A 17,129-nucleotide genomic window follows, 5' to 3' on the forward strand; every position below is an offset into this window, starting at 1 on the left:
CAAAAGGCATTAAAGAAAGAAGTAACCACTAAAGCATCTTAAAAAAAAAAAAAAAAAAAAAAAAAAAAAAAAAAAAAAAAAAAAAAAAAAAAAAATAGACAGTGACCTTTAGGAATGGCACAAAGTTTTATTCTTTTCGTTTTCTTTATTCAGATGACGTAATATCTATGAAAGTAAAATATTATATAACACTACCATATGTTCCTTTGATTTGGACTTTCAAATATTGATTAAAAAACACTCAAGCCTTCTGTAACAGCAATCTTCCTCAACATGTATTATATTTTTGCACTGGAGAAGAGTCGTGTGTTGAATGAACCTTCACTTCTGTGATTCTTCTTCAGTTCTTTCTCCAGTGCAGTCACAGTTATCTGTACAGATCGCTTAAATTCTTCGAACACTGTGAACAGCATTCTAAACAACAGAGTTGATACAAAAGCCTAATTTAAAAAGATCTTTTTAACTAAATAAATTACTCTATTGCATAAATATACTATTGGACAAACTACTACCAAACACATTGTTCACAGAAAATTTAGTATCTTCGCTTAAATAAATCACATTAGAAGCTGGTCGAAACCTTCTAAAAATTACGAATAATTGGTTGAGAAAAAGTACGAATAATTGATGTATGAACCGAGCAACTACGTACTGAACACTAGTGCCACCTCTAGCCTTTCACAGACCACCATGGTTTTCGATATCTTCCACTTCGAACTTACTGTTGCCACGCTTTTGGTTTTTGCTAATTCTGCCGATATAGAATTACCTCGGTGTCAGGAATCGCCTCCCGAAGTTTTTTTTTTTACATTAGTTAAGTTACATCTTGTATATATATATAAATTTCCTATAAGAGAAAGTATATGCGAAATTTAGTAGCTAGTTATTTCAGTGTTCTATTTCTTGCTTACATTTCCTAAGGTTGAAGCTACCACATCATTGCGAGTATTTTAGCTAGTATAGTGTTAGGGGCTTGGTAAGTGCCTTACTCAAACTGGAAAGTAATAATTAATGATCCTCTTTTCTTTACAGCAATTCCCTTCTTTTTGTCTTCTATATCATCTAAATATATAGTTCCCAGGTCTTAGTAGTTTCCGATATTAAATCAGAAAAAAAAAAAAAAAAACGCTAGTTGAACAACTAATTATTGTATATTTTATGTTGCATTATACTTATTAAAAATAAAAAATCAGTTGACAAACTTGTAATTAATTTTACTGAATTTTTTTCTTGCACCTTGTGTTTACATAAGACACACAACTTAGTATCACTATTAAAAGTACCCTGCAAAATCATTATCAAATTATATTCTTACAAGAAGACAAGTATAGAAAAATGAAATAAAATCTTTGAGTTTTACGTCCCACGGTTATGCCGGTTAGGTTAAAGGAGACGGTGATGATGAGATGAATGAAATGGTGGAATGAAGAAAGTGGGAGGAAACGGGACAACCCCGAGAAAACCCACACACACGGTGTTTGTCCACCACAAAGTTCATTTGGCGGGGGCTGGGATCGAACCCGGGACCCGAAGCACCGGAAGTGAACGCTCTACCACTGAGCCACCGCGGCCCCCAAGACAGGTATAGATATGCGACAATAATTTTGGACATGAGTGTACATATTATGATTCGTTTTGGATCAGTGTTGGACTTGAGCAAGAATATCTTTAATTTTGTGTAGGTTTTAACAGAAATGTTTCGAAAGATCAAATATGATACTGTGGCTATTTTACACTCTCCTACAGGGTCTTAAATACTCGTTCATATAATACTTTTCGTCATTCCAATGTAGCTGCCTGCATTCGCATTCACAAATAACCTGATATATTCTATACTCTTTTTCTCAGTACGATAAATTTTTGAAACCTGTTAATGCCTTTTCTACATTTATTGGTGATTTTAAAGCAGGTTTTAATATTGTACTTCTGAATAAATGAAGAGATTTTCCGAAACTACGACAGACTAATGCAAGGTACTTTTTCACGTGCTTAAGAAATTGTTGTGTTTGTTTCCAGTAACCTTGTCTGTTTTGTAAAATATTCTTATCATACTCATTGGCTTTCCCTGTTCTGTATTCATATATGTACTAGGATTATGTATACATAAAATTTTAATTGAATCAGTGACTGCAGAAAGGACCTAAGTTACATTTTTTATTGAACTGGTTTATGAATATATTCCGATGCTCTACAGATAATACGCAACTTCATGTATAGAAAAGACCGGAGGCAAAAATTTTACATTGTAAACGCAATAGAAATACAAACTGTGAATGGTGCCAATAGTCAATATAGCAAGAAAGAAAGAAAGAAAAAAAAAAGCTTCGTCCTCACCGCAATGATCACAAACATTAAGTAGTACTTTTGAGAAACACGGCCTCATCCTCAACGTAAAGTTTGAAAAAAGTTTAAAAGGCAAAAACATGTTGGAAGATAAAAAGAAAAAAATAATTCGAAGTAAATCCACACTTCACGTTAGATGACGATGTAACATGAATCATCATAACACACTGTTTTTATTCTTATTTCTTTCTAACCAGCGGAAAGATGAAGTCAAAATGATCACTCCAAATCGGGTTAATATTCCCTTGTCAAAATTCTGTGAGGGATTTAATTTAGGTGTATAAAATACTCCTTAATTATTATTATCGTAGCTTTTGCTTTTGATTTTAAACGTACATTAGCAATATTATGTTCATTTTCTCTAAGATGAAATGCCAGTCCAGATGATTGCTGAGGGTTGAGAGTCGTAGTAGAGCGCACATGTTCAGCTATTCTGGTGCAAATATTCCTTTTGGCACAGTTTTTCAAATTGGCAAGATATCCCAAATTGATTCTGGTAATTGATAAGACATTCTAAATTCCACTAGATTGTAGAAAATTAGTAAAGTAAGATTTTAAAATTAATTAGGTATTTCCCAGTTGACTTTCGGGGAACTGCTGAAGTATTAATGTTCGACTTTTTATTGTAAAAATGCCAAATGTGAAGATTCACTCGAGTTAGAGGAGTGGAATTTGGTATTTAGAATCTTAATTAAAAATAAGAAAATACACCATTGAATTTTTAAATTTAAATATGTAATTATAACGTCAAAAGAAGTATTAATATTATATTTGTTTGAAAAATACTTTGTAATTGCAGAAACATGTGGAACCAAAGGAATACGAATCCATTTCTCCCTGGTAACTTAGGTTGACTGTTGAATGTAAGGCTTGTAAGTATCTAGTTAAACCTGTCTGTACCACTTGGTTAATAAAGACTTATGAAAATTATTCTTCTGTCCTATTTTTATAAGGTACTGTATTTCCTTATTGTGATCCTAGGAAAGGTCTGATATTAAAACGGCTCTTCCAAACAGTTTATCCAAATATTCATTTTCTGAACCGAAAAATGCGATGATATAAAGTTGATATATTTGGCATCTGCAGAAGGTTTGCGGTGTACTGAAGTGACAAATTTATTCGCATCAAGAAATTGAGCGTACCATTTTCTTCATGTTCCATGGTAAAACTTTATTCTAGAGTGTATCTAGTTTAATTAATTGAATAGGCTTTCGGGGTTACCGAGCTACCAAAATGCTTAGAGGCACCCACCTGATGAAACTGGAGCTTTTATTCACTTTTGTATATGAGATTGAGAGGATCGGCGCATTGATCTGTTATTTCTTAACTTCGTTCACCTTTCTAATAATTTCCGGTAGTAGATTGTTAAATTTTCGGATAACTATCACTACCCAATTTGTGTAATAACATTTGCTTGTACGCATCTTTCTACATACCTAATTGTAAATTTACTCCCCTTTTATGAAGTTAAAAATCGTACCATCGGTACTGGTTACGAAACTATTGATACGAAAAGGAATCTGCATTCAACTTAGAATCGGATAGCAGTGTAAATGAACGGTTGGACTGTCGTATCATCAGTTAATTTCAATGTATGCAAATGTTTAAGCTTGAAGTTGTAATCTAAGCGCAAAGCATGATGATAAAACTTGTAAACACTGTGAGGAGCAGGATACAAGAGAGAAGAATGGAACAAAAAACGTGACTGAAAATATACAAACCTATTTTTAAATTTACTAAATACGACACTGCCCAACCTTCACTATTGTAGAACGAATCTGTTGCTAAGGGATGTATAGTTGATATTAAAGAAAGTAAGATTTGTATGTTTGTGGTGCTTACCCCTTCACTTCACCTGCACATAATGACGTTAGTGTTGCATTTAAATTTTAGCGTAGGTGATTTCGATTTTAGTCATAAACTAAGCCTACAAACAAAATTTTACTAATGTCATTTATTCTTACCTGAACAACTGCACTCCAGAACGATTCCAAAGATGAAAGCAGCTCCTAAACTTACACTGTAAAACGCAACCATGTTGCTATTTTTAAAATAGGACCTAGAAAGAAGGAATACACATGCATTATTCTGCTTAAGTGTACTACAGACAAACACACACACATATTATATATATATATATATATATATAAAATACAATACTAGGAAATTTTGAACGCACTCAGTACAAATACAGCAAAATAATAGATCTAACGTTAAGGGCAGTTGAGAAAACTAGTTCATTATTTGATAGTGAACTACTTTGATTTCAGCGAATACTACAATTTTAGTAGCCTTAATTACATATATATATATATATATATATATATATATATATATATATATATGAATTCGTGATTCAAAAATTTAAACTCTCAAATCTTAAAAACAGTGAAAAGGTATATGCCACTGTCACGCGACTAATGAGAAACGAAGTTACTAGCTTCAAAGACATATTGCTTGAAGCAGGGTTGGCAAAATGGACAGAAATAAGTTTGTTACGCCTTGGTGTTATTATGCAGCAACGGGGTTTCCCGGAAGGGGTCACATAAGCTTAAAGCGGAATCCAAACAGCTTCTCGGTTTACACCCGAGGGAAATTGTTCTCCATTTGGACTCGAAACCGGGACTAATTGGCCACAAATGCGATGAGTGCCGACTCACTCAAGTACTCCTGATAAAAATACGTTGTACTGATCTTTACATACTTGTTAATATAATCGTCAGGAGTCATTTCACAAGGTCAAAAGGATAAACAATTGCACAAGTGAAACCATTATACAGAATTATATATAAATCGGAAAACTCCCGCCTTAGCCATTGGGAAAATCCTGTTACTACTTTAAATGCAAAGCAATATTCCGTTTTTGCTTGGCATGCAAAATTTTATGATCAACATATCATAATCAGTACGCTAAAAGTGAGGTATCGAATTACGAATTTAGTATGTAGATATCATTTAATTAAATTAAACCTGAAAGCCCAATCCAAGCTAGGGTTGGAAGCTACATTTTTAGTCGATAAATTTTGCCAATTCCTATCAATATATTTAAGCAACCGTGGCTTCTTTATAAAAGAACAGGCATTCACACATACAATTTGGTTTCGTTTCGTATGTTTACGCTTAACATCCTTATGTAATACCAAGGTTATCAAGGAGAAGACTTTCACTTAAAGTGACATCCGATCCGCTACTTGGTTTGCATTTGAAAGAAGGGTTGTTTCGACCGAGAATTGAGCATGGGACGCCTTGATTAAAAGGTGAAAAGGAGATTAGATGGTATGATATATGGAAACGTCACCATGAAGTTAATACGATTTAAAGCATTTTTCGTTCTTTTTTTTTTTGGTTTAAACTTAAAAAACAGCTGGGTTAAACCAGCCAAGCCTGGCTTGAAGGCCGAAAGCATACGCCGAAATAAATCGACTTAATTATGCAAGTTGTGAAAACAAGCCATTATACCGGGTGTAATATTACTTAAAAACGAAAATGACTCTACATCCTAAGTCTCTCATCTATGTAGCGAAAAGTGATATGTCTTTGAAAGATTCCATTAAAATTCGCAATTCTTATAAAAATGTTCTTCCAGTTTGTGTGTTAGTATATATAAAACTGTATTATTATATTTATCGATGCCAAGTTCGTAGAATAGGGTTAGTTATGATCAACTTACCCCAGAAAATTATAAAAACAATTCCAGCAAATGTGACATCAGGCCTAATCTGAGAGTCTAATCAGTAATTCTGAGAGATAGATGAAGTAGTCTCTAAAATCTTCAAAGATACCATTTTTGCTTATTTCATTTTTCCACTTCGCTTTTATAAATGTAATTCATATTCGTCAGTAACTTATAAAGTATGCTACAAACATCTGAAAAGCAGTATTGAACACACATTCTTTTTCCAAAGCACACACTGAAGTTATTATTTCAATGCAAGTTTTGAAGGGTTTTTTTTTTTTTGGGGGGGGGGGGACGGGGATAATAGTGGGTTTCTGAAAAGAAAACAAAATACTGGGAATTTTTCGACTGGGAAAAATTCCAAGAATCCTGCACAAATCCTGAAAAATAAGAATCCAGTTCCTTAGAATATGCAGAAGTCAAGTCGTTAAAATCATTTAGCAGGATTTTAGGACTTACAAACCTCCATCACAGTGGTGTACGCAAGGGGGGCAGCAAAGGTTGAAAACCCCTTGAGCAAGATATGGAAAAATAAACATTTAATATATATATATATATACCTCAAAGAATATGAGACTGTTTTGACCCCCTCCCCCCGTCTTGACGAAATTGACAAGCAATTTGTCATGGGATGCGTGTGATGCCACTGGTCAACCATATGCATATGTACGCTGTTAACTTGTTTGTTTTTAATTCGTAAATCTTTTGACATTACACGCGTCCATACGCTCTGCCAACACAAAACATGAAGTTTGGTCACCAACTTTTTAAACCTGGCACTCCATTTGTAAAACTGGCAACAGCTATGTCTCCTTCTCAGGTAATTGAACTAACGTATGGGTTCCACCATAAATAAATTCTCAAGGCCTGAGATCGAAGTACAAACCCCTCGCACCAATGTTGAACGGTCTACCACTGAAACACAGCGTCCCATGGAACGAGTAAAAGTAAGCTAACTAACCTATCTTGCAAAGCATTTTATGGGAGTAGTTCGACATAAAGACGATTAAACAATTGAAAACTTTGAATTTATTATAAAACGTTTGATAATAAAAATGCAACCGTCCTGAAGACTAAGAGATATAGCAACTTCAAATGAATTATGGAAAAGCTGATGAAAGAGGAATACGGATAAAGAAAAATGGTCTCGAGAAAATCCACGGACATGATGTTACCATCACAAGCTCAAAGGATTGGACCAGGCCAGATACACCTCACATCACAAGATACCGTCCTACTACTGAGGAACCATTAACCTCGATAAAGCGCTCATGGTGGTTCTCACTTTACGTGGTGTTCGCACATTGATTACGCTTCACAGAGAAATGATTAGGTACAGGTGTTTACATCCGTACCTGGTATCCATGTGGAGGAAGGTTACGAAAATAGAATGTAGTGGGTTCTTTTATTTCCGACACTGCATTTCTACTTTTGACTTTTAAAATATACGTACCGGAACTTACTGAAGCAGTATGATTGCGAATAATCTGTTTGTGGATAGTTAATTTAAATATAGCTTGTTACAAATATTCCCGACCTATCAGGAACCACCTGAAAATATACTGAAAAATTAGCAGGAATAGTTTTGGTTTGACTTAGTTAATATGAGCCTCCCTTATATTCATCTACTCACCACTGGTACCAAAAATATTAAAGATGTCATCTGTCACACCATAATACCAAATTTGGAACTCGTTTAGTAATGTGTACTGTAAACTAACTCTATGTCCCTCTGTGAAATACGATGCTCCTTCGATGTTTATGAAAATTTTGAAATGAAATTTGGGAAGTTACCACAACTCCTTGTGAACTTTCATGTATTAAAAAAAACAGTCACGTAAAATGAAATGAAATTTTTGAGTTTTACGTCCCACGGTTATGCCGGCTAGGCTAAAGGAGACGGTGATGATGAGTAATGAATGAAATGGTGGAATGGAGAAAGTGGGAGGAAACGGGAGAACCCCGAGAAAACCCACGCACACGGTGTTTGTCCACCACAAAGTTCGTTTGGCGGGAGCATCAGTCACGTAACTTGTACACAGTGACCCCTTAAATGTTGGGGAAATTTCAATATTTTAACTACTATCCATGCCACAATTACTGCGAATGGTCCCGGGTTCTATTCCAGGTGGGGCTGAGTGGTTCGAAACTCACGTTCAACTATAGATCACGTCTTTATATGGCCTCGGTGCGATAAAAATCCAACCACCAAAACTTGGAGCCATTGATCGAAAATGTTTGGTGAGTTTCACACGACAAGAGACTAAATTAAACATTACCGTAGTGGAAGACCATACAAACTTAATTCTGAACGTCACAATTTTATCACCAATAGTGGCACGTCTAACTTATTAAAACATTTGGCATCACCTATCAAGCACGACAAAAATTACAAACTAAGAAAATGCTGTTTCTGTGGATTCGCACTGCTGCCTTGGTAGTCTAAGGAGCAATTCGCCATGAAGGCTCTATCATTGACGTCTTTACAGGCAATTTCAATTTATGCCGTACTTCCAATCTTCTACGCTGCTTTTCTTTGTTTCACAGTCAATTGTATTTCTTTTATGTTGTACTTACAACTTCTGTCCCTCTTATGCGTGTGCTTCCGACTTTCATTGCCTCTGCCCATCATAATATAGATTTAACTTACTTAATTCCTATATTTCCATGTTAGTCAGTGCAAGAATACCAGACTCAGAAACAGATGTATATTTACTTTGTTGACTGATAATACGATTTCCTTAAATGTAAATCTACATATACATATGGGTGACTAGTGGTACACGCAGAATTTCGTCAAGAGGGGGAGTTTAAGAACTCAATCTCATATTCATTGAGGACAAGCATTATATATATATTAAAATGTTTATTTTTCAATATCTTGCTCAAGGGAGTTTTAAACTCTGACTACACCCTTGCGTACACCACTGTGAGTGACATTTGTAAGTTCTAAGTCCAGCTAAATGATTTTAAGGACTGTACTTGTGCATATTCTAAGGATTTTTCCGGGTTTGTGCATTGTTGGAGTTTTCCCCAGCCCAAAATTTCCAGTACTTTTTCTTCTTTTCCAAGACCCATATACAAAAACAAATTCTACCCCCCTCCCCCCTAAAAAAAACCTCCAAAAATATACATCAAATAATAACCTTAATGTGATTACATTTACTTTCTTCAATCGTATTACCCAGTACACGTCTAGCCTCAAAGAACTGGTTTATTAAGAGATTATCACAAGAGCAGGACACCTTTAAAAAAAAAAAAAAAAATGTCTGCGAATCATGCATAATGAATCTTCTTTGCTCTCGATCAAATGCGCTGTAACCGTGTTCACCTGTAATCTGGAACTAATTGGTATATCTACGACTACATTTCCTTTGTTTTTGTAGTATATACTCGCGTATTACAAATAAATAATAAACTGTCTTTTAACATGTACCACTTAATTAAAAATCGAAAACAACTTAAAAAATGAAAATTACTAAGGATACACCTATATCTTCTCAACACTAATGACAATCAGATCGGGAAACTCCCGAATTCTTCTTGCGTATCTGGCGGAGTATGTGATATATAATATTATCGTATATTTCAAAGGCCTTTTAATCGTAAAATTTAAGAAAGTAAATTTCCAACTGGAAATGAAAACTTAAAAAACAATATTTCAATACTTCAAAAGACTTATTTAATAAAAACCATCAATTTAATAAAGAAATTTATCTCTGGCTACTGAACATGAGGTACTAATCCATTATTTGTCTGGTGTGCTTTGAAAAAAATAAAGAAATCTTCAGTCAGGGCAGCTGGCCCAGGGATTTAAATCCTGAATGTAATAAGGAATTTTATTCTATACTATTCTATACTTCTACCTATTCTATACTGGTCAGTAGAGGTATTTACCTATGAACCCCTCTTGTAATTTCTTGAATTTTATTAATAAGATATACACACAAAATACTGAGTACACATGGTTCAGAAGAAATTGTGATGCAGTTTGGCAATTATTTATGAAGTAAGCTGTTGAACTATATTCATCACAATTATTTTATTCATTATTTTAAGATACATAGTTGGTTCTCGTCGGGAGGTTTGGGGGCTTGTTCCCTATCAAGTACATATAATTTTGTAAGATATTTGTATTACTTTTAGTTCTTTTTTCTTATGTTAATTGTTGTTCAGAGTGGGTTAGGGGAACTTGCCTCTCCCCCTCTCATGTATACAGTTCAATATCCGGTTCACATTTCTCAATCATTTTCTTTTGTGAGTTTTTCTAGTTTCGCTTTGATAATTTTCTTGTTTTTCCTATTGACTATTGTGTGCCCTCCATAGCAGTCAAGAAATACGGTGGGTGTTGCTGTAGTTTTTTTCTTTTTCTATTATTTATACACTGGGTATTTCAAGTTTTGATAAATTTACGATATTAATTTGGGAAGGTTTAAAACCTATCAGTATTTGAATTTGGCAATGTTTAAATTAATTGCAGAAACATTACAGTCAGAACAACTATGATTTCTACCCGATCCGATTCGTGAGGAACTGTTCCGAGGATTCAGTTCCCTACGAATCGATTCATTGAATGAAATGACTAAAGAAAAGCTTGCCCTCAATGGTTTCACACTACTATCGCTATAGTTGTACACACAAATAAAGCTTCCCTAAACTATGCAGAAAATAATATCTAATACAGTCGTCTTTCTTATGCAGTAATTCATTTTGGCATTTGTGTCGCAGAGTAGGTCCAATATTTTCAAGCTTAAAAACCTTGTCATTTATTAGGAAATCCATTCTCACTGCGGTACCTTAGAAAGTGTTTCTTAAGAATTACTCGGCGTATATCACTTTAAGAGCAATCCCATAAAAACTACAGTGTAAAAAACACAAACCAACTTGAACCAGGTGGTTACTAAAAGCACGAACGCTACCCAACCAGGTCAGGGCATGAGCGAAGTAAGCGCGTCTGCGATGGTGAGTATACGCGTAAACGAGAATGTCGCTAAAACACTAAGTTACCTGAAGTTAGTTTCTTTCCACTGCGCATACATCCACTGCGATTAGTTATCTTTGCGTTATGGTAGACTTTAACAATTAATCTGATAAATAACCTTCATTTATGCTCACTTTTTCCCCCCATCCGAACAACACCATAGAATATGTAACTTAAAATGTACTTTAAATATGTAACTTTTTATAATGCATTAACTGCAATTAGATTTACACCATCCCCACATACTTATATTTAAATACGTAATTGTTTCTTCATTTTAAAAATTTTTCATGGTCATCCTACATTTGTTACACTTATTACTCAATTTCAACAATTCCTGTCCCGGCTCAGTGGTAGAGCGTTTACCTCCGGTGCTTGGGGTCCTTGGTTCGATCCCAGCTCGCGCCGTGTGGACTTTGTGGTGAACAAACACTGTGCTCGTGGGTTTTCTCAGGGTTCTCCCGTTTCCTACCACTTTCTTCATTCCACCATTTCATTAATTTCTCATCATCACAGTCTCCTTTACCCTAACCGGCATAGGCGTGGGACGTAAAACTTAAAGATTTCATTTCATTTCAATTCCTGTACCTTCACGAAACCTAATTAACCCCTGTTTCTCACCAACATACGTTGTTATAAAAATGAAAATCGAAATGTTACATGCAACTGTCATCTTTCAATTAACTGCCTCTTTGCACTCGAATGTCTGACTTCAACATGTCTCCACTGAAAATAGTACAGGCAGCTTTTAATATGCCAAAATAACATATTAAACTTGTTTTCTTTGTATGAATTTTACGAAAAGTAACGAATCCACCATTTCTTTCCAGTAAATTTTACGTATTTTTCATGTTTCTGGACATACTCTCCGGCACTTAACCCCTCATTTTAACTGTAAAATAACCGTGTTTATGAGGGTTGCCAACTTAATATGCTGTGTTCTTACCTGTGAGATGTGTATGTACATGATAATACATTAATGAAAGTCGAATCTGTTATGCACGCATTCGCCCATAAGGTAAGTAATGACGGATGGACAATTTTTAAAATTTATTGAACAGGTAAATTAGTAATAATATTGTAATAGACCAGTATGTGAATAATCGAAGTACGTTACGTTGTTACGTCCGCCACGGATTTGTACATAAAAAACAGAAATCAAAATGTAACATGTTGCACACATTCTCCTTTATATAACCACTGAGCACAGTGTACAGTGAAGGAAAGTGACACCGGTATACGAAGGTGAAGAAGTGGAACCATTGAAGTGCTGGTGAAGTTCTTAAAAATCTTCAGCACGAAAAGGTGGTACTATAGGAAAAGGTATTGTACGTAAGCTATCCTGGTATACAGTTGCTGTCCGATGCCGACACACCGCGGGTGGTGCAGGATATCACCAAACTCAGTATGGGGGCTTATTTATGGCTGGTCGAAGGAAAGTCAGTGAGGGTGACAGATCTGTTGTTGCCACATTTTCCCTTTTGAGGAAACGGTTGCAAAACTGATAATATATATAGAAGTGGTTAGCGATTGATAATAATAATTATTATCCATATTTAAATATTACGTTTGTCCTACAGATTCGCAAAGTAGGTTTTAAATGAGCACATATGATTCTTTTATTGACTAGTGAATCCGTAATGACTTTAAGAAACAAGCAATTGGAATTGTGCAGACCAGGAAATAAACCTTCATAATTATAACAAAAGCACAATAACATGAATTCATGCAGATGTTCATTTCTAATTTATATTTCAGTCAAATGCTATTAGAACTTTTTTATTTTATATTTTTTCACTAGTTCCTAGAGTTTTTCCTAGTGTTGCTTTAATTCTACGTCTTTCCTACACGGCTAATTAAGCGTAATTTATTGTTAGGATATATAGTATTAGACTAGTGTTGCTCCCGAGATGAGAAAAATCTTTTAAATTCGAGACAAGATTAGAAAAAAATACCATTTTAGTCTCATTTTCGAGACTAGAATCCAGACGAGACGATAAATGTCACGAGTCTGGCGGGCAACTTTAGTTTACCCCAGTCTTAGTTCTCAAACTTTGTTTTATTGACTCATGAATCATAACATAAAATCATAAGTTGATAGAATTATTGTACGAACACAGTGTAGAACATCTATCATTTTTTTTTTTTTAAAGATACGCAAGTCTTGCGCCATATACTCCAATGATAAATATGGTTTGAGTGTTATATCATTCCCTTCGTGAACCTCTTGTTACGCTTAAGAATTCTGGTAACTTTTAGATTAAATTAAGACAAGTGAATGTTGTTTCACAGTTGAAACTATGTAATACTTCCAAACCATCCGATTACACTACTTAAAACTTCGAAGTAGTCGGATACATCTACAACTACTGGATGTAATAGAGGAATAATATCAAAGAAAGAACTTTTTCCTGAGTCCATATATAGAAAACATTTTTCGCTATTCCTTACTGTTTTGTTCAGTGGCGAAATGTTAAAACCAAATTTGGATCATTTCCAGTTTGAATAGAGGATTAAAGGAGAGTATAGAATCTACTCTTGGGACGCTAAATAGATAGTAAAAGAAGTGCTTCTCAATATCTTTTCCAGTTCTTGCTCTATGAAAACCAGAAATACTATTGAAACCAGAAGTACTATAGATTGAACTACTTCCGGTTTCGATAGAGTGTTGTAGGTTGTGATTATATATATATATAATACTCCTGAGACCATGAATCGATTGCAGAAAAATGTTCCTCGCTGTCTATTACTATTTTTGTTCTATGGGGATAAATATTGAAACCCGAAATGATTATTTTTAATTACTTCTAGTTTGAATAGAGGGTTAATGGAGAAGACGGGACCCGTTTATGGGGGTGCTGAATCGATTGCAAAATCCGCATCTCGATATCTCCTATTATTTTGGCTGTGATAACTGACGTCAGACGAACGGACGGACAAAGCCGTTCTATAAGACTTCCGACACTTATGCATAGCATAGTTTGAAAATCTAAAAAATCAAGTCATAAATTTTGTATGTGAATTTACAAAATGAAACGAGACATCTTTTTCGATAATCGAAACTAGAGAAAAAAAATCTTCGAGAAGAGAGACGAGATGTGACTTACAAAATTTAGATAAGGAAACCCTATTTCTCGTGTCGACTCGTGAACACCACTATATCAGACGTATTTCTTATTATATTGGTAGTAGTATTCGAACTGTGTTACACAATAGACTTCAGTATTTATCAAAATTGGAGAATGCGTCTATTACAGTACGTTCCTTAGGTTTTGCTACAGTCAATAGTTACTATTTATATAACGCCTATATTCTATTGTTAAAGTATTTCATCAGTGTTCAAGGGAGACGTTTATGCTTATTGTGTTACATTGCTCTAGTTTCCAGGAAACTGTTTATCTGAGTTACGGGAAAGTAAAAGAAAAGTGTGTTGTGAATTTAAAAAAAAAAATATGACCGAAAAAAGGAAAAATAGTCACTGATCATCCCTTTCTTGACAATATGAAAAGACATAAGGCAACGTCGTACAAGCATTGATGGATCGATTTTGCCAGCGGGAGAGTTGTCTGCTGACGTTATTTGAGTGCTGTTTTGCGGTTTTTGGGGGAAAGGGATCATGCCTTTGAGTTTCTGAAACTGTATAAGAGGATAGTGAACAGAGTATAAGTTAAAAGCAGTGGTTTTCCACGATCTTCGTTTAAGCGTATACCCACCATCACTGACAGACACACCCCCTTGTTAACGCACGAGGTTGTTTTATTTCTGCACAAGACCTCTTAAAGTGAACCTTACCGGGGAATGCAAGTGCACAACTTAAAAATGACTACTGAAGGTACAAAAAGTGAATGCAGAAAGAAATATAATTCTATGAATAAATGTATGGAACTGCATAATCAATGTGCACGCACAAAATTTCCTTTGTTTATTTAGTTTTTTTTTACACGTACATAAAAGAAACAAATAGAACCATATAGTAGTCCATTGTAACTTGAGACTGGATATAAAAGTAGTTGGAAATTTCAACAACTTTTACTAAACGAAATATTCCATTTATTTGGCATTGCAAATTTCGGGTAAGCAATGCTCTCTCCAGTTGGTATTCTTACGTAGACACGAGAAACTAAACTCAATTAATTTTACAAGATGGGTTCGAACTTGCCTAGGCTAACCCGACCTTATTCGTGCCAACCCTACTCTATTCTACCTTTTAAAGAGGTCCTACTTATCGATGTGAAGCTGGCGCGTATATTGCATAGTTTACCCCAAACTTCTTCCAAAATTACCAAATAGGAAGAACACGTATATCTTCAAATATATTTTCATCCAATTTAAAGATTTGTACAAGGGAACACATGCAAATGCTGTCTACTCTCGATAGCCTACGTAACTAAGCGAGCATTTCTGTAATTGAGTAGGAAAACTAGAGACCTACCCCAAACTTGTAAGTATTCTTAACCCAAAATGTATTTAGCTAAATTTAACCACGCCCCATTTTTACATTGGTATGACAGTTGTTATTACACCTGTAATCACGGCTAATTCTATATTTAAATACGACGACCACTATTAGAAGCACAACACCCCGTAAGATGTCAAAAAGAATACCAGAATACCGTCAAAAAGAAAGCTTCTTGAAATAATGCCTCCGTTACAAGGTAATCAGCTTATTTAGCTATGTTAATAATGATTCCTGTGAGGTTTCATTTTGTCAATTACCATTAATCAGTAAGCGCATCTACTAAACCCAGAATTCAAATAGAACGTAGTAACGAGCACTAGGTATTTTCCTAATACTCTTAATTCAATACATAAAATCTACATACACAACAAAACTGAAAGGTCTTCGAATTGTTATCATATACCGTTATCGGACAGAAGTACGAATTCTCGACTGATATCAATGCACTATTATTTGCAACACAAGAATCACTCTTGTTTGTTCTAAGGCATATCAGAGTTCTCAGAAACTATTATTTTATCTCTCTTCACACAAGTATTCTAATAAATTTATTAACATACCTTACGAAAATAAGTTCATTAACCGCATCTGTCATGGCGTTCAGCGTTACGACGAATAACTGCTGGAATGCTATGCAGTGAATCATAGGCAATCATCCAGTCAGGCGCTGTCTAATTTCGCGGTTCTCCGTAGTGCAGAAACTGCATAGCACAGAAATAGCTCGTACTCAGCTGACTGAGTTTCTTGTAAGAAAAGTGAATGTGAATAAAATAGTGCAGTAGGAGTTAGATTTTGGGTTTAAGCATGAAAACGTTAATAGACATATACAGTGTGTTACTTGAATACATTGCAGCCATTTCCAAAAATCCGAATATAGCCTATATATTACATTCGTCTTGAAGAGTTGAATCCATTAACTCACTTCCGGACATATCCAAATTACGGATACACTTGGGTGCCGGTGGCGCATCTAGAAGATAAAAGGGAGTAGTAGTAACCAGAAGCCAGACTACGATGTGTATACCTTGAGTTTACTAAGCTTTCAAAAATATACAAATAATAGCTTAAATTAGTTTCGCCATTCAAAAACTGGGGTCTAGTCCCCAGGCCCCGGGCTAGATCTATCTCTGTCGGGTGCATTTATAGTAGCCTATAATTTGTTATTTTAGTAGCAGTGCAGAATCATAATACGGACATGTCTGGAAGTGACTGCAATGGAATCAACTTTTCAGTGATATCTTTCAGTATTACGTCCCATGGTTATGCCGTGTAGGCTAAAGGAAACGGTGATTATGATAATGTATGAAATTGCGGAAAGAAAAATGGAAGGAAACGGGAGAACCCTGAAAAACCCATGCATACGATGTTTGCCCAACACAAAGCCCATTTGGTGCGATCCGGGTCCGAACCAAGAACCCCACATACCAAAGTTGAACGCTCTACTACTGTCACCGAAGCCCTGATTTCCGATTATAGACAACGAAAATCTGCATAAGAAAAGCGATAATAACTCGTGAACTTCGCAACATCCAGAAATCTTATCGTGAAGAGAAAAAACTAATCACACTGCGACATTCATAAGTATACTAGGACCTCGCCAGATGAAAAAAAAAACAAAACAAAAAACAATCAAATTGATCACGTTTTAGTAGATACAGGAAGACAATCTG

General features: G+C 35.0%; 1 protein-coding gene across 3 annotated transcripts in view; it reads right to left on the bottom strand.

Annotated features, from left to right (window-relative positions):
* Wsck (tyrosine-protein kinase Wsck) overlaps positions 1 to 16,382 on the bottom strand; it is a 176,174-nt gene extending 159,792 nt beyond the window's left edge. The window contains exons 1-2 of one of the 3 annotated variants that reach the window (XR_014131908.1): positions 16,020 to 16,382; positions 4,308 to 4,402 (exon numbers count right to left, since the gene is read on the bottom strand). Coding sequence is in view for 2 of the 3 variants with exons in the window: in XM_081762677.1 (XP_081618803.1) it covers positions 4,308 to 4,402; positions 16,020 to 16,105 (181 nt within the window). In the remaining variant the exon portion in view is untranslated. Of the gene's footprint in view, positions 1 to 4,307; positions 4,403 to 15,823; positions 15,874 to 16,019 lie in introns of those variants that run through there. The other 2 variants (XM_081762677.1, XM_081762679.1) reach the window with 2 other exon arrangements.
* Positions 16,383 to 17,129: the final 747 nt, after the last annotated feature.

The sequence above is a fragment of the Thermobia domestica genome, chromosome 6, assembly GCF_964235325.1.
Source record: "Thermobia domestica chromosome 6, izTheDome1.hap1.1, whole genome shotgun sequence".
Taxonomy (NCBI): domain Eukaryota; kingdom Metazoa; phylum Arthropoda; class Insecta; order Zygentoma; family Lepismatidae; genus Thermobia; species Thermobia domestica.